The following is a 25,453-nucleotide window of genomic DNA, read 5'->3' on the forward strand; positions in this document are numbered from 1 at the left end:
GCTAGGTGCTAAAATTTAAACAAAAATCTATATGACATTATATCTGCCCTCAAGAGACACGCAATTTCTACATGGAACATAGGCAGAGCCAATATGCAATATAAGTACATGCTTGAGCTGAGTAGATAGTCTGGAAACTTGGGGAGAGACAAGCAACATTCCAGGGGCATTAGGAAAGAGTCCTAGAAGATTTTGTCTGAGATGAGTTAGATTAAGAAATGAGTAGAAGTTAGGGGGTGGGGAACAGAAAGAACAGAGACAGGAAATAAGAAATACGAATGTGTATGAGGGAAAGTCAAATAGTTCTTTGTTTCTGAAGCTTTTAGTTAGAGCAGGAATAAGGAGAAAAACTTGGCTTTATGCAGTGGTTACTGCTTTGGAAGACCTTCAAACCTTAGTGGGTACCCAGAGAACTTGTTAAAATACAGATTCTAGTAGTTAAAGAGTGGAACCCAAAAATCTTCATTGTTAACAAGACCCTCGCGCCAACACAATAACTCAGTTCATTTTATTGCTGCTGGCCCACAGACCACACTGACAAATATAAGAGGATGTGGCTGGCCTGTAGCTACAAGATTATCTTGGATAATCTCTCAGGTTCCTGCAATAAAGAGGTTATTTGTATCTGTTAGCCATATACAAATCATTGCCTCTAATTCTGGCTTTTTAAAGCAATGAAAACAGAGCATAAACAATAAATATAAAGTAGACATACATAGTTCATTTATCCAATCTTATCTTTTAAGTCTTGAACAAAGTCTGTTATAAATAATTTACATTTGAGTGCTGACTCATTTTTGTTACTTTAAGTAGAATGGACAAATTTAAAATACCCAGCATATTTTAAAAGAGACAGAAATGCTTCAGATTGTATTCAGATAAAATTCTCTTGAATAAAAATGGTAATGAATTCTAGTGTTCCACAGCAGGAGATGTTCTTTGACCTGAGAAGTGGCACTTAGGTGCTCAGAAGGGAGTTGGGAACTGGAAGAGCTGGGTTTTGATTGTGTGGGTTTGGTGATAAGTGATTTTTTTTTTTAATGGAAAATTAATTAATTTATTTGTATTTTTTATTCTTCAATTGGAGTTGACATTCAATACTTTATTAGTTTTAGGTGTACAGCACAGTGGTTAGACAATTGGTCTAGTACCCACCTGGCACTATACATAGTTATTACAATATTATTGACTGTCTTCACTATGCTGTAGTTCACATCCTATGATTATTTTGTAACTACCAATTCACACTCCTTAATCTCTTCACCCTTTTCACCCAGACCCAATCTCCTATCTATCTGGCAATAAATAGTTTACTCTCTGAATCTAAGAGATTTTATCTGTTCTGTTTGTCCATTTATTTTGTTCTTTAGATTCCACATATAAGTGAAATTATACGGTATTTGTCTTTCTCTGTCTGACTTATTTCTCTTAGCATAACACCCTCCAGGTCCATCTATATCTTTGCAAAGGGTAAGATTTCATTTCTTTCTTTCTCTCTCTCTCTTTTTTTTTTTTTTTATGGCTGAGTGGTTATAAGTGAATTTAAAAGGTGAACATTCTAATATTTGATCTGATAAATAACCTTTCTGTGGAGCTGTGCATGATAAAATCGAGATGCCACATCAGGCATTATCAAACAATGATGGTCTCATTTATTTCCCCCCCCCCTTTTTTTTTAACTTGCTTTATGGTTATAGATGTGGTAATTAATCACTAGCTCTCTCCAATCTCAGGACACTGGATGATGTTTCAAAGAAAAGTTGGGAAACAAGCTGGGCCTGTATCTAGGATAAAAAGAGGAAACCAGAAATACAGAAATTAAAGGTCCAAGATTGCAGAGAAGCACTCACAGCTCTGCAACTCCTTTCATTTTCATAAACTCTTCCTCCCTTCCCCATACCCACAAAGATCAGGAGCAAAACCCTGCAGATTGCTACTAAATTTGCTTCCCCTCTAGTAGTCTTCCAGACCTAGAATTTAATACTATCTAAATATGTAACTAAAAAGATTTATTTTTAGATATAAATACCTATATCTGTGTATGAATACACACTCTATATGAGACCACAAAATAAATTCTGATCTATGCCTCAGATTGTTACTCCAATTGATCCCTCAAAAGAATTCCCTCTGAAGAGGAGATATCTGTGAATGAGAAAGGTTTTCTTTCCTTTGAGTTTCATTGAGATTCAAGAGAAAACCCCTTATTCTGAAAGGGAGATTTCATCAGGCATGCAAATCCAGCCTTGCCTCCAAACTGTTCTCCAGGGACTTCAGTCCCATCCTATTCACTCAAGGAATTCTCTTAGATCTCACATTAGGGAGTAGCAAGGAACATAAACCACAGTAACACAGGGAGTTCTCTGCTGAGGGCGGGGAAGTTCTTGCTTGAGTAAACATTTTATGGAGCATTCTGAAATTGGTGGAATAAAAACGGAAATTAGTTTCTTCTTTTTTTCCTCCTAATCACTGCCTTTGAACATGCACTGCCAAATCTCTCCTTAAAAACATGTTGAGCGGATCCTCTAATTTTCTCATTACTTTGTATATTAAAAACTTGGTCCAGTCCAACTTAAAACTTTTACTTTATTTCCTCCACCCACCCACCCAAGGTGCATCTTTGAACAATGGTCAGAGAGACTTGGAGGATGGGGAGACCGGTGCTGATGAATCATACTTCCTGATTCATTCCTCCATTCATTTCAGCACTTTCATTAGAGAACACTGCCTCCTCATTCTCATCTTGTCCATTTTCCTCTGTCTTTTAGGTCTGTTTCCTACGGTGTATTAGGGCTAGGATGAGGATTACTGTGAGGCCATAGTCCTCTTCTGGCTGTTGTTGTTTCCCTCACTCACCCTGACTGGTCCCTGATGCCTTCCATTTGTCAGATATGGAAAATGGTTGTTCTCCATAAAGATAAATTAGTTCTTTGGAAAGGCCAGGAGTGCGGAGAGGTGGCCTCTCACTGCATAATTCCGCACATAATATAGGAGAAACTCAACCTTTTTCAGTCACCTCCTTGCTCCCACCGTTGGCAATCAATATACCCTATGGTCTCTGGTTGCTGGGTTTCTTTCACCTGGTGGTCAAGTCTCATCTTTGGTATTCATTTGATGCATAGGAAACTCACATCATTAACTTGCCAAATTATTTAAATTAGACAGCTTTCCTCTCTTCAGTACGTCAGCTTTTATCAATTTTCTTTCTCTTGGTCAATGGCATAGAAGGCAGAACTGCAAGTACACTGTATAATTGAGACAGGACATCACTTGTAAAATTCTTATAATCTTTTAGCAGGAAATGAAATGGGACATCTCTTGCAGAGTTAATCTTTTTAATAAACCTAGTTAAGTTTTCTTTCCTTCTTTCTTTGGAAAAAAAGGCCCTCTCCCTCAAATCCTGATAATTGCCCTGGCCAGATCCTCTGGCTATTGATAAGGGTCATCAGTCCATTGTTAGCAGAAATGGGATTAAGTCAGACAGGCCTTAGAGTCTAAGGAAGGAGGGGATTTTAGGCCAAAGATCTTTTTTCTTACTTTTTAAGAAATATATTAACCAAGCCTGTTTCCCTTTACTCACTTAATAGGCAAATCAATAATAGAAATTAACACATATATGATTTAAATAATAAGTTTGTATCTCTTTTCCTTGTTTAGGAACTGAGGTGTCACTTCAGCAGGAAACCCAAGACCCCCCTGACTGAAGCAGAAAGGGAAAGAGCTCCATGAAACCCCTATAGGCAGGAACTAATGCAATTCTCAGCAGGAAGGACATACAAAAGAAGAGACTTCCCGTCCCTCAACATCCATACTACTAATAAGGGAGTTCATGGCTCTTAGAAAAGAGTTAGGCAGGAAAGTTAGTTAGGGGGTTTCAGGTCTGCCTACAAAGATACTGAGGTCGTCCTATCCTAGAAGGGGTCTGCCCTAATCCACCCACACTTAAGCAAGCCAAAAGGCATTTTTTAACTCACACAAAGAAACCAGTAGGCAGAGAATTAGGTACCAGTTTAAGCCAGTCACTCGCACCTGTGCAATGAAGACTCCCCAATAACCTTCAACTCACCTGAGCCTCATTATACCATCATTATAATATGATGCATATGCCCACAAGTTCATTAATATCATTATAACACACTGAATTCTGGGAACAAACATGCACAGAAAGCAAAATGAATCACTGAGTCCTGTCAATCTTAGCTGTCAATCAAGGAAGCCCAGTCTAAGTAACCACCCACAGCAAAAAAGGATAAAATCCTGGAATCTTTGTTACCAGGCCTTTTAAGCCATGCTTCTCTTGCTCAGGCCTGCTTTCCTTTCTAATAAAACTTCTCCTTTCTACTGTATTTCGGTGTCTTTCTCAATTCTTTGTTCAAGACACCAAGAACCTGGACAACGCTCCGGGAGAGGATCTCCACTCTCCGGTAGCATAATCAGAAATCCATCTGGGGATTCTAGTTCCTCTTTCTCACAGGCAATTCCATTCTCTATAAGGGATTCTTATAGAGCCCTTTTCTTCAACTTGGCTTAAGAGAAGGAGACTAGCATTCTCCTTCCTATAGGAAGGTAAATAGAAATCTGAACTTTTGACTTCAACAGTTATAGACAGATAGATGATAGATAGATAGATGGATGATTGATAGATAGACAAACAGATGCATGCATTCATACATACATACATACATACATACATATGTATGTACGTAGATCCGGATCTCCTCTACTTTTGTTGCTTATATGAATCAAGGTTCAGATGTCTGAGGTCATGATTGAGAGAGACAAGTCAGTTAGACCCCACTTAATAAGTGATGAAGGGAGTATGTGAACTTCAACTTTTTTATGGAAGAATATATTGAATCTTTTTTTCTCCTTAAATGGGGGTCTAAATTGCCAATTCCAAAACAACAGGAAAATTTGCCTCTATACCTTGTTATGCATTTTGTTCCTATTGTTTTTCTTGCCAGGAAGGCTACAATAATAACAATATTCAAAATAATTTTAAGTCTCTACAAAGAAGAGACAACATTTCTTTCAGTTAGTCTTGACTCAGCATATAAATTAAACCAACAGCTTTGAGCCCATAGCATTCACCTAACTCTTCTGACGTATTTCATTAAATGTAATCCTCTTTATCTATAAAGCAGTCCAGTGAATGTATTATGGCCTAATTATATTCAAAAACATGACCATGTAATCCAGAAGGCCAATATTCCATTTCAATTTTTGTTGAGGAGATTGCTTTAAATCAAAAAGGGCATTTCTGGCTACAGTTCAGAGGGCATGGGAGACAAAGAGTCAAGTAAAAAAGAGGGGAGAAGCAGATAGTTTGTATGCATCAGAGCTGTTGAGTCCCAGAGGATAAATTACTATGAAGCAACTAATCCATGGGCACAGATGAACTGAACAACAAACCATTTCTACAGAAATGAATAGTAGCAAGGGAAGAAGCAGTGAGACCAGTTAAGAAGCTACTGCAGTAATTTAGACCAGAGATTATGATTATTGGGACCAGGAGGTCATCAGTGGAGGAAGAAAAAAGTTCATTCGGTATAAATATACTTCAAAGGTTGAATTCATAGACTTTTTCTGATGAGTTGTGTACAGTTGTGATAGAAAGGAGTCAGGAATTACTCTAAGAGTTTTGGCCTGACTTCTTGAAAGAATAGAGTGCTATTAATGATGATGGAGAAAGTCTGTGACAGCAGCAGGTTTGGAGTGATTGGGCGAGATCAGATCAGTTTTGGAGAGGTTAAGTTTGAGATGCCTATTAAATATTTAAGTAGAAATATTGAGCAAGAAGCTAAATATATGAATCTGAACTTCAGGGCAGAGAACTAGGCTGGATATGCAAATTTGAAAGACACAAACAAATAGATATTATTTAAAGTTGAAGACTGGATGAAAATTACCATTAGAGTAAATGGAAATAGAGAGGAGAAAATATTCATGAACTAGCCCTGGAAAACACACAAAGAGGTCACAGAGATGACAAGGAACCAGGAAAAAAGAAAAAAATGAGCCTGAGTAGTATATTTAATAAAATGAAACTGAACAAAGTATATAATTTTTAGACTTGTATAACTTATATTTCCATGAACAGTTGAATAATTTTGTAACTATAAACTACTTTAACAAAAGTAACTGATACGCATTTCAGACTTAACAAAATAATGAATACATTTTAACCTGACTCATTTTTAGTCTGCAAACAAATCCTTCTCATCTTTCAGTTTACATGAGTACAGTTTAGTAGCATTTTAAAAAATGACATTCACCAACAAATAATAAATCTTCATACCTGGGAATAGTTTCCTGTGATTACAACAGAGATAGGAGACTTAATTTATGTCCAACTGTCTTGCTTCTTAAAACAGAACATTTTAGATGACTTAGCGCTCACTGCCTGACCCCTAGCAATAGAACTTTCCTGTTTTATTCTGTGTTTCATGGCGTGGTATCTCTTTCAAGTTCTTTTGGGATTCACTGGCTGGTTAATTACTGGCAGACACAGAAGAGGCTGTTTATAAAGTAGAAATGCAACTCAGAGTGTAGCTAGAAAAGACCTGATCTCCTGTCAAAACTTGATCTTCTGCTTCTTTTTTTTTTTAAAACAAATGTATAATTTCTTATAATGAGGTGAAAAATTGTATTTACCAAGCTCTCAAGAAGAATCTTAACTGAAAACTATTAAAATGGGATGAACTAATCTTTTTTGGGGGCAGAATATAGTGGAGTGGGCTGGTCTTGTATTAACCTGAGGGTTAAACATGGAGGGCAAGGGCTGAATACATGTGGGTAAGGGTGTGGAGTTGAGAAAGGGGAAATAGAAAGGGACAGAAGAACAGCTTAGTGACGATAAAATTATGTGTGCAAGCATGAGAGAGAAAAATGATGATGATGATGATGATGATGATGATGACGACAATGATAATGAAGATTTTTACATGTAATTGCTACCTTGAATGAAAGGATGGGGTAAGAGATGGCTTAGGAAGATATTGTGGAAGCTTTCTGTTCACTGCACTGTGTAAAACTTTTGCACCCTAACTCTGAAGAAAAACAAAACAAAAATCTGTTATTTATTAATGCTTTTTAAATAACTGTAGTTCCTGAGTCTGCCTAAATCAAATCATACTACACGATTGAGCCACATTAGGAGCTAAATAATTAGAAGAAAAATGTAGTGCCAAATAGTGAAAAAGAATCATACATGAGCAGAATATCAATGCAAACCCAGAAGGATATTGTAGAGACTACTCTGAGACTGAAATGACAATCTGGGGAGAATGAGCAATTCAGGACAGGACATGCCACTTAGACTCTAAGAGCTAGAGGATCAGACTTGAGCAGCGTTATACAAATTCACAAAAAAGGAACTCAAGAAACTTCATGGAATAACTATCTAGAAATTGGCTCTTCCATTAAGTCCCAAAACAACCAAATTCTTGAGACATTGAAGTGTTTTCTCAAAAGGGAAAGAAATTGATATATGGCTTCTGACCTGTTCCATTGGCCTAGCACAATCCCCAAGAAATTGGTTTCTGCTGTTAGATTTCTAATTAAAGTGACAATAGTAATCACTAAATCAAGCCATTTTCCTCTTTAAAAAAATGTCCTTTCCCGAGAGAGGAAAAAAATGGTGTAGATGATAGAGGCTCTGTTCATCCCTCTGGCGACCAAATCAAAGTTGTGACAGAAACAAGGAGCAGCAGCAAGGAAAAATCACCTGAGATCTAGATGAACAAGTCATACAACAAGGGAAAAATCCAAGAAAGCACCCTGCAATGGCAGAAGTTAAGATGGAGAGAGCATGCGGGGCTGCCCGATCTCGACCGGCTGAGTGAGATGGAGGCTGCAGCAGCGGCAGATGCCTCTTAAAGGAGCCACATCCACGAGTGGATTTTTGCAGTGACAGACCTGCTCACTCTGAGCACCAGGGCCAATTTGGCCGTGAGCAGAGGGCCCCGGGGACTTACAGGGAGACACTGTAGGAGTGAGGGCTGAGGGCTCTCTACAGAAATGCTGGCAGTATCCATTGTTCCCTGTTGAGCCCTCCCTCCCCCTTACCAGTGCACCTGACACAGGGCTGCCATAGCTGTGACGTCATCAAACTCTGCCTCCCCCAACTCGTGTCCCCACCCAAGCCACATCCAGGTTTATCCTCAGTGAGTCAGGTGCTCCTTGCTGAGCAGCACCTAGACTCACACTGGAGGCAGCTGGCCTCAGTTTCTGGTGTGGTCTTTTGAGGCAAGTATAAGCACAACATCGGTGGATTGCTTCCTGAATCTTAACAAGTGGCCCCAGAGGGGCAGAGCCTTAGGCTGTTTGGCTTGCTGCTGAAACCCTCTCAAGACCATGCCACTGGATACCTACTTGACAAATCCACACTAATAAGAGTGGGAGACTTAGAAGCTTTGCTTTGTACTTAGAAACAGACATGAAAAGGCAGCCAAAATGGAAAGACAAAGAAACAGAAGCAATATGAGAGAAAAGAACAGAGATCCAGATTTAATAGAGTCAAGTAATCTAAGAGATGCAGAGTTTAAAACACTGGTTATAAAGATGCTCAATGAACTTTTGGGAAGTGTAGATAAATTCAGTGAGAACTTCGACAAAGAAATAAAAAACAAAAAAATAGAAATGGAAATTATAAAAGGGAACTAATCTGAAATGAAGAACACATTATCTTAGAAGTATATTCAATGGAATAAACAAAGTGAATAAAGAAAAGGATCAAATGCCCTATGTAGAGGATGAGAAAGCCAAGGGCATATATTCAGAATGGCAAGAGATAAGATGCCAAGACTATAAAAAATAATTTAAGGAGCATATGGAACTCTATTAAGGGTCCAAATATCTGTCTGATTGGCGTAACTGAAGAAAATCAAGATGTTGAACAGCTATTTGAAGAAATAATGATGGAAAATTTCCCTAACTTGGTGAAGGAAATGGACATAAAACCCCAGGAAGCTCAGAGAATTCCAAAAATCGGGGATCCAAAAAGGCTCACATCAAAACACATCATAATTAAAATGCCAAAGGATAAATACAAAGAAAGAATCTTAAAAGCTGCAAGAGAAAGACAGATAGTTACCTAAAAGGGAACACCCATAAGACTGGCAGCTGATTCGCAAAAGAAACTATGCAAGACAGAAGAGCTTGGCACAAAATATTCAACAGGATGAAGACGCAGAATCTAGAACCAAGGATACTTTATCCAGATAAGCTATCATTTAGAGTTGAAGCTATCATAAAGAGCTTCCCAGACAAAAATAAGGTAAAGGAATTTATTCCTACCAAGCTAAAATTACAGGAAATGTTGGAGGGACTTCTTTAAGTCCCTCCAACAAAAGACACACTTCAGATTACAAAAGACTCACTTCAGATTAAAAGACACACACAGACTAAAAAGAGGGGATGGAAAAAGATATTTCTTTGATGGACCTAGAAGGTATTTAAGTCAGATGGAGAAAGATAAACACTATATGATTTCACTTATATGCAAAGGTAAGGAATAAAAAGAACAAACTAATCAAAAACAGACTCACAAATATAGTGGACAATTGGGTGTTGGACAGAGGAGAGGGAGTTTTGGGGGGCCAGGAGAATGGAGTGAAGGGTTAAAGAAGTACAAATTAGTACTTGATAGATGGTCACGGGGATGGGGAGCATAGCATAGGGAGTGCAGTTAGCATTAATATGACGGCTCGGTGGAGAGTCAGGGGAGGGCAGGAGCAATTGGGGGAATTGTTTTATAAACTATATAAATGTCTGACCAATGTACTGTATACTTGAAACTAATTAAAATAAATATATATTTTTTTTAAATGTCCTTTTCTAATGTGTATGAGGGATTGTATGAGCTGACAGAAACTCATCAGTTGTCAATGGTATCATTCTTATATTATTAATTATTGTTGTTATTAAATAGAGACACATTTATCTGTAACCATTAAGTGAAGAGCCAGACCTTCCCTTTAGGAGGGTGATCTGTTTTATTCAGCCCATCTAATTTTTTTTTTTATTGTTACCACCTTGCTCCTGTAAGCATTTGAAGTTATAAGTCCTGATCTATAGCCCTGAGCATTTTATTGTGACTCAGATCCATCGAAACCTCAGTCTAATGGCAGTCAGCCTCACCATGCTGAAGGGAATAAATATTCAGACGAATGTGAGCTGAGTGCTAATATTGCAGTGATATGTTCTGGTTATGTTGTAAAGTCAGAAATGGTTAAAAAAAAAAAAAAGCAAGACATCTTCTAGGAAAAGGTGTAAACAGATGGGAAGATCAGAAGCATCTGTAACAAGATTTCATGGCAGAGTGGACTTAGAGCCAATTCTCCAAGTAACCATAGACTCAATTCCCATTAACAAAGGGTGTCATGAATCTGGTAAAGCAAATCAAAGCTGAGAAAAATGAGTTAATTATGGTTGTACTTAAGAAAGAATGCCTCAGACAAAATAGACATTAAACTAAAAATGGTAAAAAGAGACAATGAAGAAAGAAGGCCAAATGCTGATGCTCAGATTATCTGAGGTATGGACAATAAAGTCAGGTATGTCTCAGCCCTTTGGAGCTGGCCCTTGGACAGGTGGCAAAGACTAGCGGGTTTCCCAAAGCCCAATCAGAAGACTTCTCAGATCACATATTTTATAAAAATTTGCCTTCTATATAGCAGTGCTGGTTACAAGGAAAATTCCAGAAACTAGAAATCTCATGGGATTTTACTGGGTGAGAAAAAGTAATTGAGGGTCAGGGGTGACCCCAGTTTGCACTGCTTGGTGTAGTAAAGGAAATCTGGTTGCCTACTACTCCCTTGAAAAAACACTTAAGTGAAAACACCACTTTACCCATGTTTCAGGAGTACGCATAGACACACACACACACACACACACACACACACACACACACACAAACACACACACACGTGGAAACAAAAAATCGATCTCAGTGCAGTTATGTCATTTCCCCTTTACCCCTTTTTGAAATATCCTAGCACCATATTATGAGAAAGAAAAAGGGTATGGAAAGAACAAATTCCAAGGAGACAGATTCTAATGAGGAAACTGTACTTCCCACAGGCTGAATCTAGTGAGAAGGCTCACAAGTGCCCAACAGGGGACTTGGGCTGTGTGGAACAGAAAAATAAATGAATGTAATGGCAGCAGGGTCATGAGGAGACTACAGGGCAAGAGAGGGAGACTGTTTATGCAATTGCTACGAGTGAGAAACTGGTGTAGAGACAAAAGAAAAAAAAAAGATTTTTAGGAATTATTCTAGGTGGTAAAATCATAAAAATCCCTGTGTAAGAATATCTATAATAATCATCTACACCATTCTTCATGGCTTTAGAATGTATCATTGAAGTAGACAATATGCAGAGGTTGGCCCTAGATAGAACCAGTTATATTCAGGCTACAGTCTAAGCATGAGAGGAGTCATTGATTGTCACTAAACTGAGTTAGGCTGACTATGGAATTCGATGTGAATGATTTCAACACTGATTAAAGTGATTAATACATTTTGTTTTCCATTAGCAAAACTAAAAGATTGCAAAGCTTTAAAAAGCATCTAATCTTTCTTCCTCATGAGGAAATCTGATCAACCCATTCTAAAGAGGTTCAAATTTTCACAAAGATAGCCCAACTCTACCTTTAGTTAATGCATCAGTGTTGAACTTCAGGTCAGTGAATAAAATGTATAAACCAATTCTGTTCAACAATTGTATTTAAGCTATCTGAAATGAATCTAAGTTCAGCTGTGAGATCATAGAACTGCAAAACATTATGTCATTTCTTTCTTTTGGTCTGAACAATCCTTATTCAAGGACTATGGAAAATAAAAAAGTTTCAATTTTCTCAAAGATTTTCCACAGTTTTATGGTTGAAGACAAGTTGACATGGGTGGATCACTAATTTGTCAATATGGCTAAACTTTTAGATCAGTGGTCCCCAACCTTTTTGGAACCAGGGACCCGTGCTCCTATGAGACTCTGATGCCTCAATCTAAGTGAGGTAGAGCTGAGGCACTGATGCTAGTGCTGCAAATACAGAAAAAGCTTCACTTGCTGGCCCATCACTCACCTCCTGCTGTGTGACCCGGTTCCTAACAGGACACAGACTGATACTCGTCCGTGGCCCAGGGGTTGGGGACACCTGCTATAGATAAGTGAGATAGAAAAGAGGTGGGAGGAGAGGGCAATCGATAAGTGGGTTGAAGCCCTGGCTTTTCTTATGAAAATTTTATACCGACTTCCTCTGCTCTATAAATTACAATTAAAATAAATAACTCAATTTTCTAATTTTAACACAGAGCAATTCATACATATAAGCAACTTTTAATGATGCATTTGATTTTAGAATGCTTTGTATGAAGAGAATAAAATATAAGTAGAAATTTATTTGCATTAATAGAACATGTAAACATGTACATATTTCATCTATATAAAATATTTAATATGTTGATAATAAAAAAGTTTTAGCTAAAATATTAAGCATATATGGGCTACAGAAATAGTGTGTTAAAAGATAAACTATAATAAATAATAAGCAAAACTTCTCTGTCAAAATATGGAAAGTCTAAAAAACAAAGAAGATAGGCAGAGAGGGCTCCCAGCATAGTTTTTTGTGTAAATGGCAGCGGCTGTGTGGCAGCTTGGAAAATGGTGGTGGGGTGGGGGTGGGGGTGGGGGTGGGGGTAGGGGAGGTAGAAGGGAGTGGTGATTAAAAAAAAAAGAAAAAAAATCTTTTAGGAAAAGAGAAAAACAGTTTCTCTCAGCTAGTCTCAGGATTTTGTTGTTAGCACCTAAATAGAATTGAGACAAAACTAAAGGACATTTTTACAAACCTTACTTAGAATCTAAGAAATGAAACTCACCTTAGCTTTATTGGGAACAGACTGGCTCAAAACGTGGCCTGGGATATGGCAGGTAGGCTGGCGAGTGCCATGGTAAGATTACTTCCAGCCCACTATGACACCGCTTTTCTGGCTCCAACTTTATCCTTAGTGATGTTTCCACCTTAGTGTTGGATCCAGAACTTGATAGGTGAGCCAAGTTACAACTTGAAGTTACAACTACATGTAACTTTGCTCACATATGCAGGAAAAAATATTCTTTTCCTTTAGAAACTTCATGAAGTTTCTTTTTAGGATGTCTGGAGGGCCTACTGTCTTGTGCCGAAGGAGAGCTTTGAATATTTTGTTGTACTTATTTTGAAAAGTTAAATAATATTAATTTTTCACAGTGAAAAAATCACTGCAATTGCTCTCTCATATGAAGCAGCAATTCATAAAATGATTTGTTGATGTCGACCTAATTTTTTTTTACTTCCCCATGCAGCTAGGCACCAAGCAGCTCCTAAACACTCAAGTTAGGCAAGTGAGGAGGCATCAAGGCTCAACAATTACTTGGGGGCAGGTGAGGTCTCTGTGTCTGTCCACTGCAGAGGAGGAAGGGGCTCGGATCATGTCCCTTTTGAGCTGAAATGGCTTTCCGTTGGCCTCAGGATAATTTTGGATCTGCTCAGTATTGTTTACAAAGCACGTTGTTCTCTGGACTCCTCTGGTTATTCATCAAACCCCTGTCCCTCTATCCTCCACTTCAGTCACATTGAACCAGAACTATCCTTCTGCCTGAAAAGAACTTTTCTCCCATCTCCTACTTTTCCTTGAAATACTAATGTAGGCTTTCCTGACTGATTCCCCAAGACTAGGTACGAAACTATGGTTAAAAGAATGAATGAGCCCAGAGACAAGGTATGACGAAAAAAATTAAGTGCTACTTTCCATTTTTCTCTATTTCAGTCTTTTATTGTGCAACTCCATTTTATTTTTAAAATATAATAGCATAGCCATAACCATTTTCAGGATAGCCCCAACTAACCCTAAAACATTTAAGATTTGGAAAAGAACAGTGAAGCCAAGTTTGTACCTCTGATATTCCAAGTGAGAAAGGCATTAGAAAAGGAGGTAGGTGCTAAGGAAAAGGGCTAATAGGAAAACATAATTACATGGTCTGGATTACTTCATCGTGAGACAGTAAGTATGTAAATGTTCATTCATGAAACATTATTTACAGGTAGCTATATTATTCAATTGAACTGTTATAATCCTGAATAGCAGATATTAAATAGTCTCAACTTATCAGTTAGAAATTGAGAAAAAAACTTTCATTGTCATTTTGGGCACAGGTAAGAAGAAAAACTGGGAAAGCAAGAAAAGAAAACGTTTAAAAAGAAATCATTTAAAAAGTATTATTACGTGGTGATTTGTTAAAGGGTGTTTCATGGTTCCAGTTCATTGAGTTCTTAGTAAATGTTCTATATCATTTTTGATAAAATAGATATATAATCTTGAGTACTAGAGTGGAAAGAAAATAGTAGAATTCAAAATGTTAATTCCCAATGTGATAATTCTAAATAAATCTCCCTAAAATATTACTATAGATCCTAAATTGATACACTATATACTTGATACATTTTCTTTTTAAATATAATTATCCTTCCTTCTTACCAGTATAATTTATGACTTTATGTAAATGTACATATCCAAAGATAAGTGCTTTCAAACACAGGATATATATAACACATATATATTGTCCTGAACTATCTTTATTATATTTTATTGAGTGAACCAAAATTGAAAACAAAAAATGTTCAGAATACTGTGCCTATAAAAATTATAAATTTTAAATAATGGTTGCATTAACATAAATTTATTATAATTAATAATAGTTAACATATTGTTTAAATTAAATAAGTTTATACTATGAATAATAAAATACCAAGAAAAATATAAATGGAAATTATAAAGTGTACTAAACCATAACAGTTATATTAAAGAGAATTCGTACATGTAACTCATATATACCATTTATTAATGTATATCATATAATAAGAACTTTTTAAAGGAAACTTCTAAATGGTTTCTAAAAATTATTTTAACATGGACAATTAAAACTGTGATTTGTTTAACTATATATGTCTAATGTACAATATTAATATTTTAAGAGACACATAACAGAATTTTTGGTCAAGATGGGGGGTAGGTAAACATTGTGCTTGTCTCCTCCCAAGACCACATCAAAATTACAACTAAACTGCAGAACAACCAGCAATGAGAACTGCCTGAAGTCTAGATGAACAGAAATATTATAACTAAGGATATATAGAAGAATCCGCCTCGAGACTAGGAGGAGGGGCAGAGATGCGGAATGGGCTGGTGCCGTACCCACATGTGGCCGTTAAAAATTGGGAGGGATATCTCAGTTGAGGAGGTCCTCCCTCCCCCAGAAGAGTAAGAAGTCCTAACCCTACACCAGGCTCCCTATCCCAGGGATCCAGTACTGAGAAGAGAAGTCTCCACAGCTTCTGGCTATGAAAATCAGCAAAGACTGCAGTTGAGTGAGATGGGAAGCTGCTGGATTCTCAGGTGCTCCTCTTAAAGGAACCTGTGGACTGAATTACTCGCTGACAACGCATTCATTCTGAGCTCCCACACTGGGATAGTAGCTTAAAAGGCACCAGGGACATACAGGGAGAAACCAAATGTCTGGCTTTAGGGCGAGGGCTGGAGAGGCAGCTTTATCCCAGATAGAAGAGCTAGCAGATTCTATTTCCTTTGTTGAGCTCTCCCCGATCTCAGTGTGAGACACAGGTGGCAGCCATATCTGAGTCTCCATCAACCTGGCTATAACTGGTTCCCCCCGCCCTGGCAATTCCCTAGGACTCTGCCCCCCACTAACTTATGGGCCCACCCAAGCCACTTCCAGTGGCTTTTCCATAAAAACGGCCTGTTTTGGCTCCTGCTGCAGACTTTTCTAAAATCTTTGAAAGGTTCACAAAACCAAGCAAGTAGCATGTGGCCTTGGCATGTCCTGTACTATTTGCTGAGCAGTCCCAAGCCTGACACCAGCGGCAACTGGCGTTGGTTTGTGGCTTGGCCTCTCAAGGCACCTCCAAGCCCAGCATGGGTGGTGGCCATTTGTGGAATGCTTAGTGGCTCATGCCAACTGGCCCTGGGCAGGGTACAGGCTGCAGCTAAACTTGGCCTGTGGTGGGGCTCCTCCCAGGAGGCCCCATGGAAGGCATGCCCAGTGGTCGGCTTCAGACCCAGCTGGAATACCACCCAGGGCCACATCCTAGGAAGGCATACCCAAAGCGCAGACTGGGCAGGCACCGGAGCCCTTTAAAAGTGCATCCTGCTCTGTAGGTTCAATCCCTGCACAACAGCTCCTCTACTGTAGTCATGAGCAAGTCCTCACAAACAACCAGCCTAAGGGTCAGTCTTTACCACTGATGTGCACACAGCAACCAAGTCTTACCTACAATAGGAGGGCATACAAAACACCACACAAGGGACACATCTGGAGCACCCAGCTCAGGTGAGCAGTGAGACTGTGCCACTTGGTCTCAAAGGACATCAACTACATAAGGCCACTCTACTGAGCCTGGGAGGCATAGCAGCTCTACCTGATACATAAAAACAATCACAGGGAGGCAGCCAAAATGGGGAGACAAAGAAACAGGACCCACATGAAAGAACAGAAGAAAGCTCTAGAAAAAGAACTAAACAAAATGGAGACAAGCAGTCAACCAGATGCAGAGTTCAAAACACTTATTATAAGGATGTTCAATGACCTTAGGGGCAGAGTAAATGAACTCAGTGGAAACTTAAACAAAGAGCTGGAAAACATAAAAAAGAATCAGTCTGAAATGAAAAATACAATAACTGAAATGAATATCTTGGAGGGAATCAACAGTAGATTACATGAAGCAGAGGATCAAATCAGTGATTTAGATGATAAGGTAGCAAAAAACACCCAATCAGAACAGCAACAAGAAAAAAGAATCCAAAAAAAATGAGGATAGTTTAAGGAGCCTCTGGGACAACATCAAGCATACTAATATTCACACCATAGGGGTACTACAAGGAGCAGAGAGAGAAAGCAAGGAATTGGAAACCTATTTCAAGAAATAATGACTGAAAACTTCTCTAACATGGTGAAGGAAATGGATATACAAGCCCCAGGAGCACAGAGAGTCCCAAACAAGATGAACCCAAAGAGGCCCACACCAGGACACAACATTATTAAAATGCCAAAAGTTAAAGACAAAGAGAGAATCCTAAAAGCAGCAAGAGAAAAGCATCTAGTTACCTACAAGAAAACCCCCAGAAGACTGTCAGCTGATTCCTCAACAGACAAGAAAAGTTAAGGAGCTCATCACCGCCAAACCAATATTACAAAAAATGTTAAAGGAAAATCTTTAAGAAGAAAAACAAAAGATAAAAAAATATGAATAATAAAATAGTAATAACTACGTCTCCATCAACAATTACTCTAAATATAAATGCATTAAATGCTCCAATCAAAAGATAGGGTGGCTGAATAAATAAGAGAACAAGACCCTTACATATGCTGCCTACAAGAAACCCACTTCGGATCAAAAGACACACATAGACTGAAAGTAAAGGGATAGAAAAGATATTTCATGAAAATGAAAACAAACAAAAGCTGGGCTAGCAATACTTAAACCAGACAAAATAGACTTTAAAATAAAGGCTATAATGAGACAAAAAAGTACCAAGTAGTCCTACTTCTGGGTATTTATCTGAAGAAACCCAAAACACTACTTTGAAGGGAAAAGTAAATCCATATGCTCATTGAAGCATTATTTACAATAGTTAAGATATGGAGGTAACCTGGGTGTCCATCAATGGATAAATGGATAAAGAGGTGGGCCATATATATATATATAATGGAATATTACTCAGCCATAAAAGAAAAAAGAATAAAATCTTGCCATTTCCATCGACATGGACTAACCTAGAAGGTACTGTGCTGAGTGGAGTAAGTCAGACAGAGAAAGACAAATGCCATATGATTTCACTTACATGCAAAATCTAAAGAACAATATAAACAAACAAAACAGAAACAAACTCATAGATACAGAGAACATTTTGATAGTTGCTAGATGACAAGGGGGTTTGGGGGATGAGTGAAAAAGGTGACGGGATTAAGAAGTACAAATAGGTAGTTACAAAATAGTCACAGAGAAGTAAAGTATAGCATCAGGAATATAGTCAACAATATTATAATAACTATAAGTGGTGTCAGATGGGTACTCTATTTATCCAGTGATCATCTCATAAGTTACATTAAATGTCTAATCTCTATGTTGTACACCTAAAACTAATACAGTTTTGTATGCCAACTGTAATTAAAAATATATATATACACATATATTTTTACAAAATAAGAGAGAGAAAGATCACAACCATTCTGGTGGAATGATGCATTTCCTAGAATGGTTTCCACTGCATAATGATGATAGAGTTGTGTTTTTCACTGGCTCTCATGCTTACCTCCACATTTTGGGATTGGTCCACTCCACATCACTTTTCCATCCATTAGAATACATGTAATTGTTTCTGTTCCTTGGGTTTTAATAAATCCTTCTTCACAAATAACTGAAATTGAACTTCCTAATTGAAAGTTGTCCCCAAATCGCCGTGCATTGATCGGTATTCCAGGATCAGGACACTCATTATGTCCAAACGCTTGAGAATAGCAAATAAACAAAACACACAAACAGTATGAGAGAAACACTTAAGCATTTGAGGTGAGAAAAAGTAATTTTTAAAAAGGGTATATTTATAGAAAAACCTTTATCTATTAAAAAAATAATTGGAGTCTCTCCTGACTATATCTATTTGCCTCTGATGTGTAATAGGTGTGATTGTTTTAAAATATGAATTTTATTCTGTGATTATAAAATTTCAAAATAGAACTGTTTCTGCTTATTTCTGGAAATTATTAAGCTTAGTCTATGCAAAGATTTCCAGGAAAACCTAATCAAAATTCCAATTAATGTGAATATAGAGCAGGCTGACTATATCCCATAGCAAACTTTTCTCATGATTCACTGTTTGGAATGGAGAAATAGTCTAATTGTGGGAATTAAGGAGAAATGTTTCATTCTGGTATGAAAGTCTAACAATTTCTTTATAATTTTCCATGTGTCATCTATTTTCTACCATCTATAAAAAGGGAAGAGAAATAACTTTTTTGGAATTACCATGTTTTGGATACTGTGATAGGGACTTTAGAAATGCTACTATCTCATTTAACATTTAGACCAACCTGATGAGACATTTACTTTGTGAGAGTCAGAAAAAAGTTAAGTAGCTTCCTAGCAGCATAGAGATAGGATTAAAATGTATCTCCTGGTCTGGCTTTTAATCTTCTCTCAATAATATATTGCATTTTGGGTTACTTGTCTCATGTCTCTCAAGAGAATATGACTTCTTAAGTTCCAGGCCACTATTATATTTTACTGTGAATCTCCCATGGTGTGTACTTAGCCCAGTGCCAGCAAGTAGCAGAAGTGTAGCGACAATGTGCTTTTTTGAACTTCTCAGAGATTATAGATATACAAAAATATACACAAATACAGATATACAAATTTTCTCCTTATTCAAGACCCAATATGTACTATGTTTAAATTAGTATAATATAAATTAAAAAATATTTAAAGTAGCAAAATCTAAATGTGTAAAAACATATTTTGAGGTCTTTACAATTTAATATTATATTCATACTGCTTAAGTACATGCAGTTATTTTAAATTTTCTTAGTAACCATGACTTTGATATTGCTCATAAATTATATAATTTTATTATCCATTCTCATTTTTAAGTGAAATAATACAAAATAATATTAAGATAAATTCTAAAAGAGATAAAATATATTTCTTAGGTACACATATCTAATCATTGTTTTCTCTATGCTTTTAAAGACAATTTCGATTACTCTTAGTTGCTCCTATACAAAATGCTTCATAGATATTTTTTCAGGAAAAAAATTCCAGTAGTAAACATTAAGTAAAAGAATTTACATATAATAGATTAAATTATTTACTAGAGAAAAAAAAAGGAACAAGGAGATATATTTTCAAAATACCCAGAAAATACCAAAATACTGAAGTTAAAAATATGCATTTAAAGACGAAATAAAAATAGATAAGTACATATCTTTCCTTATATATATGAAATATTTTAAAAAGGACTTTCAATTAAAGCATTCATTTTACACAGCGTCTCTATGACACGTCACAGCCAATTTAATGTTAATGATGTGTAATTGCATGTTGACACTTATCAGTGACAGTATTCACCACTAGTTAACTTTGAAAAGACAATTAACTGTGCTTTGTTACTAACTGCCAAAGTTCAGTACTGAATGAACAGGGATGGGGGTGAAGGATGCAATTCTTTTTTCAAAGGCAGGAATCTAAATGCTATTGTTATATGATGCTTAAATATTAACATGTCAAATTGGTCAATATCTGACATTGGAAAAACAATAAAAATCACTAGTATTCTATGGCCTCAGGTAAAACATTTGCAAACAGAAGCATATGTAAGCATAATAGCCTACTAAGATAGTTTTTCCTTTATGTGACTTATCTTTTGGCTATATTTATGCCATTTTTTTCAGAAAAATAATATTCATTCTTTGAACTACATGAATATGAGGGATAGACAATAGCTAAATAACTTGAAAACATCTTAAATCTGGAGCAATATATTAAACACAATAATATAATATCAAATGTCAAGGTAATAATTCAAAAACCAACTAAACAATAATACCTAATGTTTATTGAGCATTTATTAGGAACCATATACCTATGCTAAATTATCTACATGCATCTCCTAATTTACTTCTTACGGAAACTCAATATGGTTTTCCTGATGAGGGCACTGAAGCTCAGTTACTAAACCTAAAAATGTAGCAAAGCCAAAATTTGAAGTTGTGTTGTTTCACTTTAGAGCCTATATCCTTAATCACTAAGGTATTCTTTTCTCCCATGGTGGTTTTACTAAATCCTCTCAGTGGTCTACTGCCCTATGTTAATGAATTCCTTATTTGCGATGCTTCTTTAGCCTGTGATTTCGTTTTTGGAATTATGACTCTGTGCTATAATGATTCATTAAAGTCTCCTATTGGATTATGAATATCTTGATGAAAGGATCTATCTCCCTTTTATTTCTTCATAGCAATAACTGAGCAAAGTATGTGACATATACTTTTGAGGTTATGCATATAAGATTTAAAAAAATAAGCTAATAAATTGGCTGATACAAAAATGGTATTTGAAATACATACTTCCTTAATATCAGGCCTCTCACAAACAAAGAGAAATGACACAATAGGGAGTAAAACATGGTTGGAAGTTCAGAACCAAATGACCATCCATGGCATAATTATGTATATTGCTTATTCAGGTTTCCTTATCTATGTAACAACAGAGCTGATATGCATGATCCTTTCTAGCTCTACTTTGTAAAAATATGGTATATGGAAAAAATAAACTTACTGTTATAAGTGATGTTAAAACCACGTCCTGACATCGAGTGGTCGGCTTGAAACTCCAATCGTAGGATATGACTATTACTAGTAAGATGGGAAGGCACTTCGGCGCCAGTAAAGGTTCCAAGAATTGGGGAGTCTGGAGAGTCACCATCTTTAACAGCAAGGAAGTCAAACTGGGATTCCAAATCAAAGTCATTGAAAGAAAGGTGTATCCGACTGCCTGGATCAGAGATTATTGTCCAGATGCAGTTTAAATTATTTCCATACCCGTCCGGGTAATCAGGAGAAAGGACCGTTCCCATTGGTGCAGTAAAGTTGGAAAGGCAAGGAACTGTTAAAATAAGATTATAAAATATAATAAATGTTCAAAAGTAATATTTTATCATATCCTACAATTTTGATAATCAGTTTGAAAAAATAATATTAAACAATGTAAATTATCTTATAAGACAGAAAAGTTATCATTTTTACATATTAGAAAGTACAACTATGACTGCATGCTTAAATATGCACAAAATATAATTGGAGCAATAACAGCAGTTTATTTTGACATTTATCAAGTTCATGTCAGAGTGTTGTGAAAAATTTTTGTTTATATGCTTAAAAAATAATATTGGAGAACAAAGATTTCATAGAAAGCAATAATACTCATGAAATGATTGAAGACAAAAAATATATGTGACTATTAACAGAAATGGGATGACAAAGCCCAGGGAAAACTTGAAATGTGAGTGGTGGTCAGTGAGTTTCACCCTACTATGGTCATGGGATGCTCTGCTAGTTTATAACACAGGTAAGGAGATGAATTAACTTTTCTAATAGCCACCACTGGGGGGCTAACACTAGAAAAACAACTGAACGCTCATACCATGCTAAGATGAAGTCCTCCCACCATCCCGTTTTCTGTTTTAAACTTTTAAAACATCTGACTTAAAGGTTCACATAGAAGAACATTTAGAAAGCAGAAAGAGGAATAGAAAGAAACAGAAAAGTAAATGATCACACAGAGGAAATCATAGTTAAAATAATGATGTATTCCAGTAGTTTTTATTACATGGTTTAACAACATTGAAGTCATACAATTTTGCACTAAATTTTATTTACAAAGAATTAGGAACTATGAGCCTTGGAATATTTTCCTAAATTTCTGCCCAGAAAAGTTATTAATTTATACTGAAATATAACAGAAACGTGTTAGGACAACACCCCTACCAGCATAAAATAGCGTGACTATTTTATCTTTCTTATTTGATAAGAAAAATGACATCTCATTGCACAAATTTGCACTTCTTTGCCTACTAGTGAAGTTGAAGATTTCTCATGTTTGTTAGCCATTTATATTTTCTCTCTTTTGGGAATAACTACTCACAAACTCTGATCTTTTAAGATTATGAAGTCTTAGTTTACAATATGCACACAATATTACAATCCATACATTTTATTATTTTGTTAATATTTTAGAATAATTTGTTTTTACAAGTATTACAAATAATAATCTCTGCATTTTTCCTTGATTTTAAGTTTAGATTTTTTAACAGTCATAAATTAGACCAATATCTATCTCTATATCTACAGAAATATAAAGACAAAGATTATGATATGCTTATGTATATGCAGAATATATAAAATATGTAAAAATGATAAAATTATATGTATATATTAATTATCACTCTTATAATTCTTTTTTGTTATATAATTTCTAACTTAAATTTGCTTTTTCTGTATGAAATGATGTTAAAAGTTAAAACCAGGGCCTGGAAACTTGACTGCCATTGGAGTGAATCCAGACTGCAAATGTTTTTGGTTTAATCTTTTCTTATGCCCCAATAAATATACGAAATTACCTTTGAAAATCATCATACATGAGGAGAAAAAAATCTAGAGTTGTAGCTTCTTTTGAAAAATTAATGCACTACAATTTCTATCACTTCCTTAATGGGGACACACATACTTGGTCCTGTTCCCTTGACACACTTTTACCTGCCTATATCCTGGAATCATTGATTCTATAACCCTTGATCTAAATTAAGGTTCAGCAAACTTTTTCTATAAAGGGACAGAGAGTAAATGCTTTGGCTTTACAAGCCACATGGTCTCTGCCACTGTAGCAAGAAATAACAGGCAAGTGAAAGTAAGTGGTAATGTTTTCATAAATTTTTTAACAAAACTGGGCTTCAGGCTAGATTTGGTCCACAGTCCTTACTTACTTTGCCAAACTGTGATCTAAATGATCCCCACCTGGGGCAAGGGCTGGTCTAAATCTACCATGCTAATCTCCCTTATCAGAGCGATAGGTGGATGTCTATCTAATACTGTAGTACCCCCATATCCTGTTTTGCTTTCTGGGATTCAATTATCCATAGCCAACCTTGGTCTAAAAATATTAAATGAAAAACATCCAAAAATAAATAATCATGTTTTAAATTGTAAGGTGTTATGAGAAGCATGATGAAATCTCGTACAGTATCGTTCCATCCATTTAGATATGTGAATCATCCCTTTGTCCAACATACCCGCACTGTTACATGCTACCCATCCATCTGGTCACTTAGTAGCTTCTCAGTTATCAGATACACTACTTAGGTATTAGTATCACAGTGCTGGTCTTCAAATAACCCTAATTTTACTTAACAATGGCCTTAAAGTACAAGAGTAGTGATGCTGAATATTCAGATATGGCAAAGAGAAGCCATTAAATGCTTCCTTTAAGTAAAAAAGTGAGTACAATACAATATGATATTTTGAGAGAGCGAGAGATCACATTCATATATCTTTCATTACATATAATTATACATATTAAATTATTGTATTATTGGTTATTGTTAATCTCTTACTGTGACTAATTTATTGATTAAATTTTATCATAATTATGTATGTATAGGAAAAACAGTATAGACAGGGTTTAATCCTGTCCATGGTTTCAGGCATCCACTAAGGGTCTTGGAACGTATGCCCCTCAGATAAGGGGGCTACTGTACTCTAAACCTTTAAATTACAGTAGATGTAGTTTTTATGTAACTTCTTTTAATAGTGTTACATATACATTTTACATAACTTGCTTTAATAGTGTTATATGTTCCTAACTTAGTGTTATAGTTTTGTGAGTACCAAGCTAATTTTATGGTAATAACTTCATATTTCGCTTTAGTATTCACATAGCATTTATTCTTGCTTTTTTAAACCTATGTGTCAATGCATTAAGTCAAGTTCCCAAAGAAATCGTGTTAGAATTTTTATTAAAATTTCAAAGCAATTTCTATGTAATTCACACCTTTAATATAATGTTTTCTCATTCAGGAACATGGCAGCTATTTCATTTTTCTCTCATAAAATTTCCTTTTCTCAACCAGTTGATAATTTTTTTTCCTATGAATTATGTGAATTAATGCAAGGATGAGTTCTATGTTTTTTTGTAACTTTATTTTTCTGAAAAAATTTTCTGTCAATTAAATTTTCAAATTACCTAATGTTAGTATATAAGGAAACTATTAATTGCCGTATATTTATAAATGAGGATGAAGGACTTAATTCTCTTTAAAACAGTAAAGTCATAAAGATTTTCAAAAGTTTTAAATTTGGTTTTAGTCATCATTATTTTAGATATTTTATTACACATATTTTAGCATCTATTGAAATTATTTAAAAATATTTTCATTTTTGATGTGATATATTACATTAATAGATTCTCCACTATTACAGCAACATGTCTCCTTGGAAGACCACGTAGAACTAAAGATCTTGAAGTGAAGTCTTTTGAAGTATTACTAAGCTTTAGATGACACTGACATAATCGAATCAGACTCTTCTAGTGTATTTTCTTCTCTCACAACAGGAACTTCACAAGGTGATCTTAGTTAGGAGTGAACACTGGCCCTAAACTGAAAGAGTTCTATTAAGGTGGTTTGTGCACTCTTCCTTTCTTAGGTTTTCTGAAGAACAAACAAAATATACTTTAACTAGGAAAATTTTTTTTCTGATCCTAAAAATATTCACTTTGCTGAAATGTAAGATAAGTTCACATGGCGATATGTATCTAGAACATTATAATGAGAAACAGTACTGTTCACTTTTTTTTT

General features: G+C 35.9%; 1 protein-coding gene across 1 annotated transcript in view; it reads right to left on the reverse strand.

The window, feature by feature from the left end:
- Positions 1-25,453, reverse strand: part of CSMD3 (CUB and Sushi multiple domains 3) — a 1,080,109-nt gene that overhangs the window by 395,755 nt on the left and 658,901 nt on the right. Inside the window, 2 exon segments of the mRNA XM_011360386.2 lie at positions 18,365-18,559; positions 21,382-21,708. Of these exon segments, the coding sequence (XP_011358688.1) occupies positions 18,365-18,559; positions 21,382-21,708 (522 nt within the window).

Source organism: Pteropus vampyrus, unplaced genomic scaffold, assembly GCF_000151845.1.
Source record: "Pteropus vampyrus isolate Shadow unplaced genomic scaffold, Pvam_2.0 Scaffold54, whole genome shotgun sequence".
NCBI classification, from domain to species: Eukaryota; Metazoa; Chordata; class Mammalia; order Chiroptera; family Pteropodidae; genus Pteropus; species Pteropus vampyrus.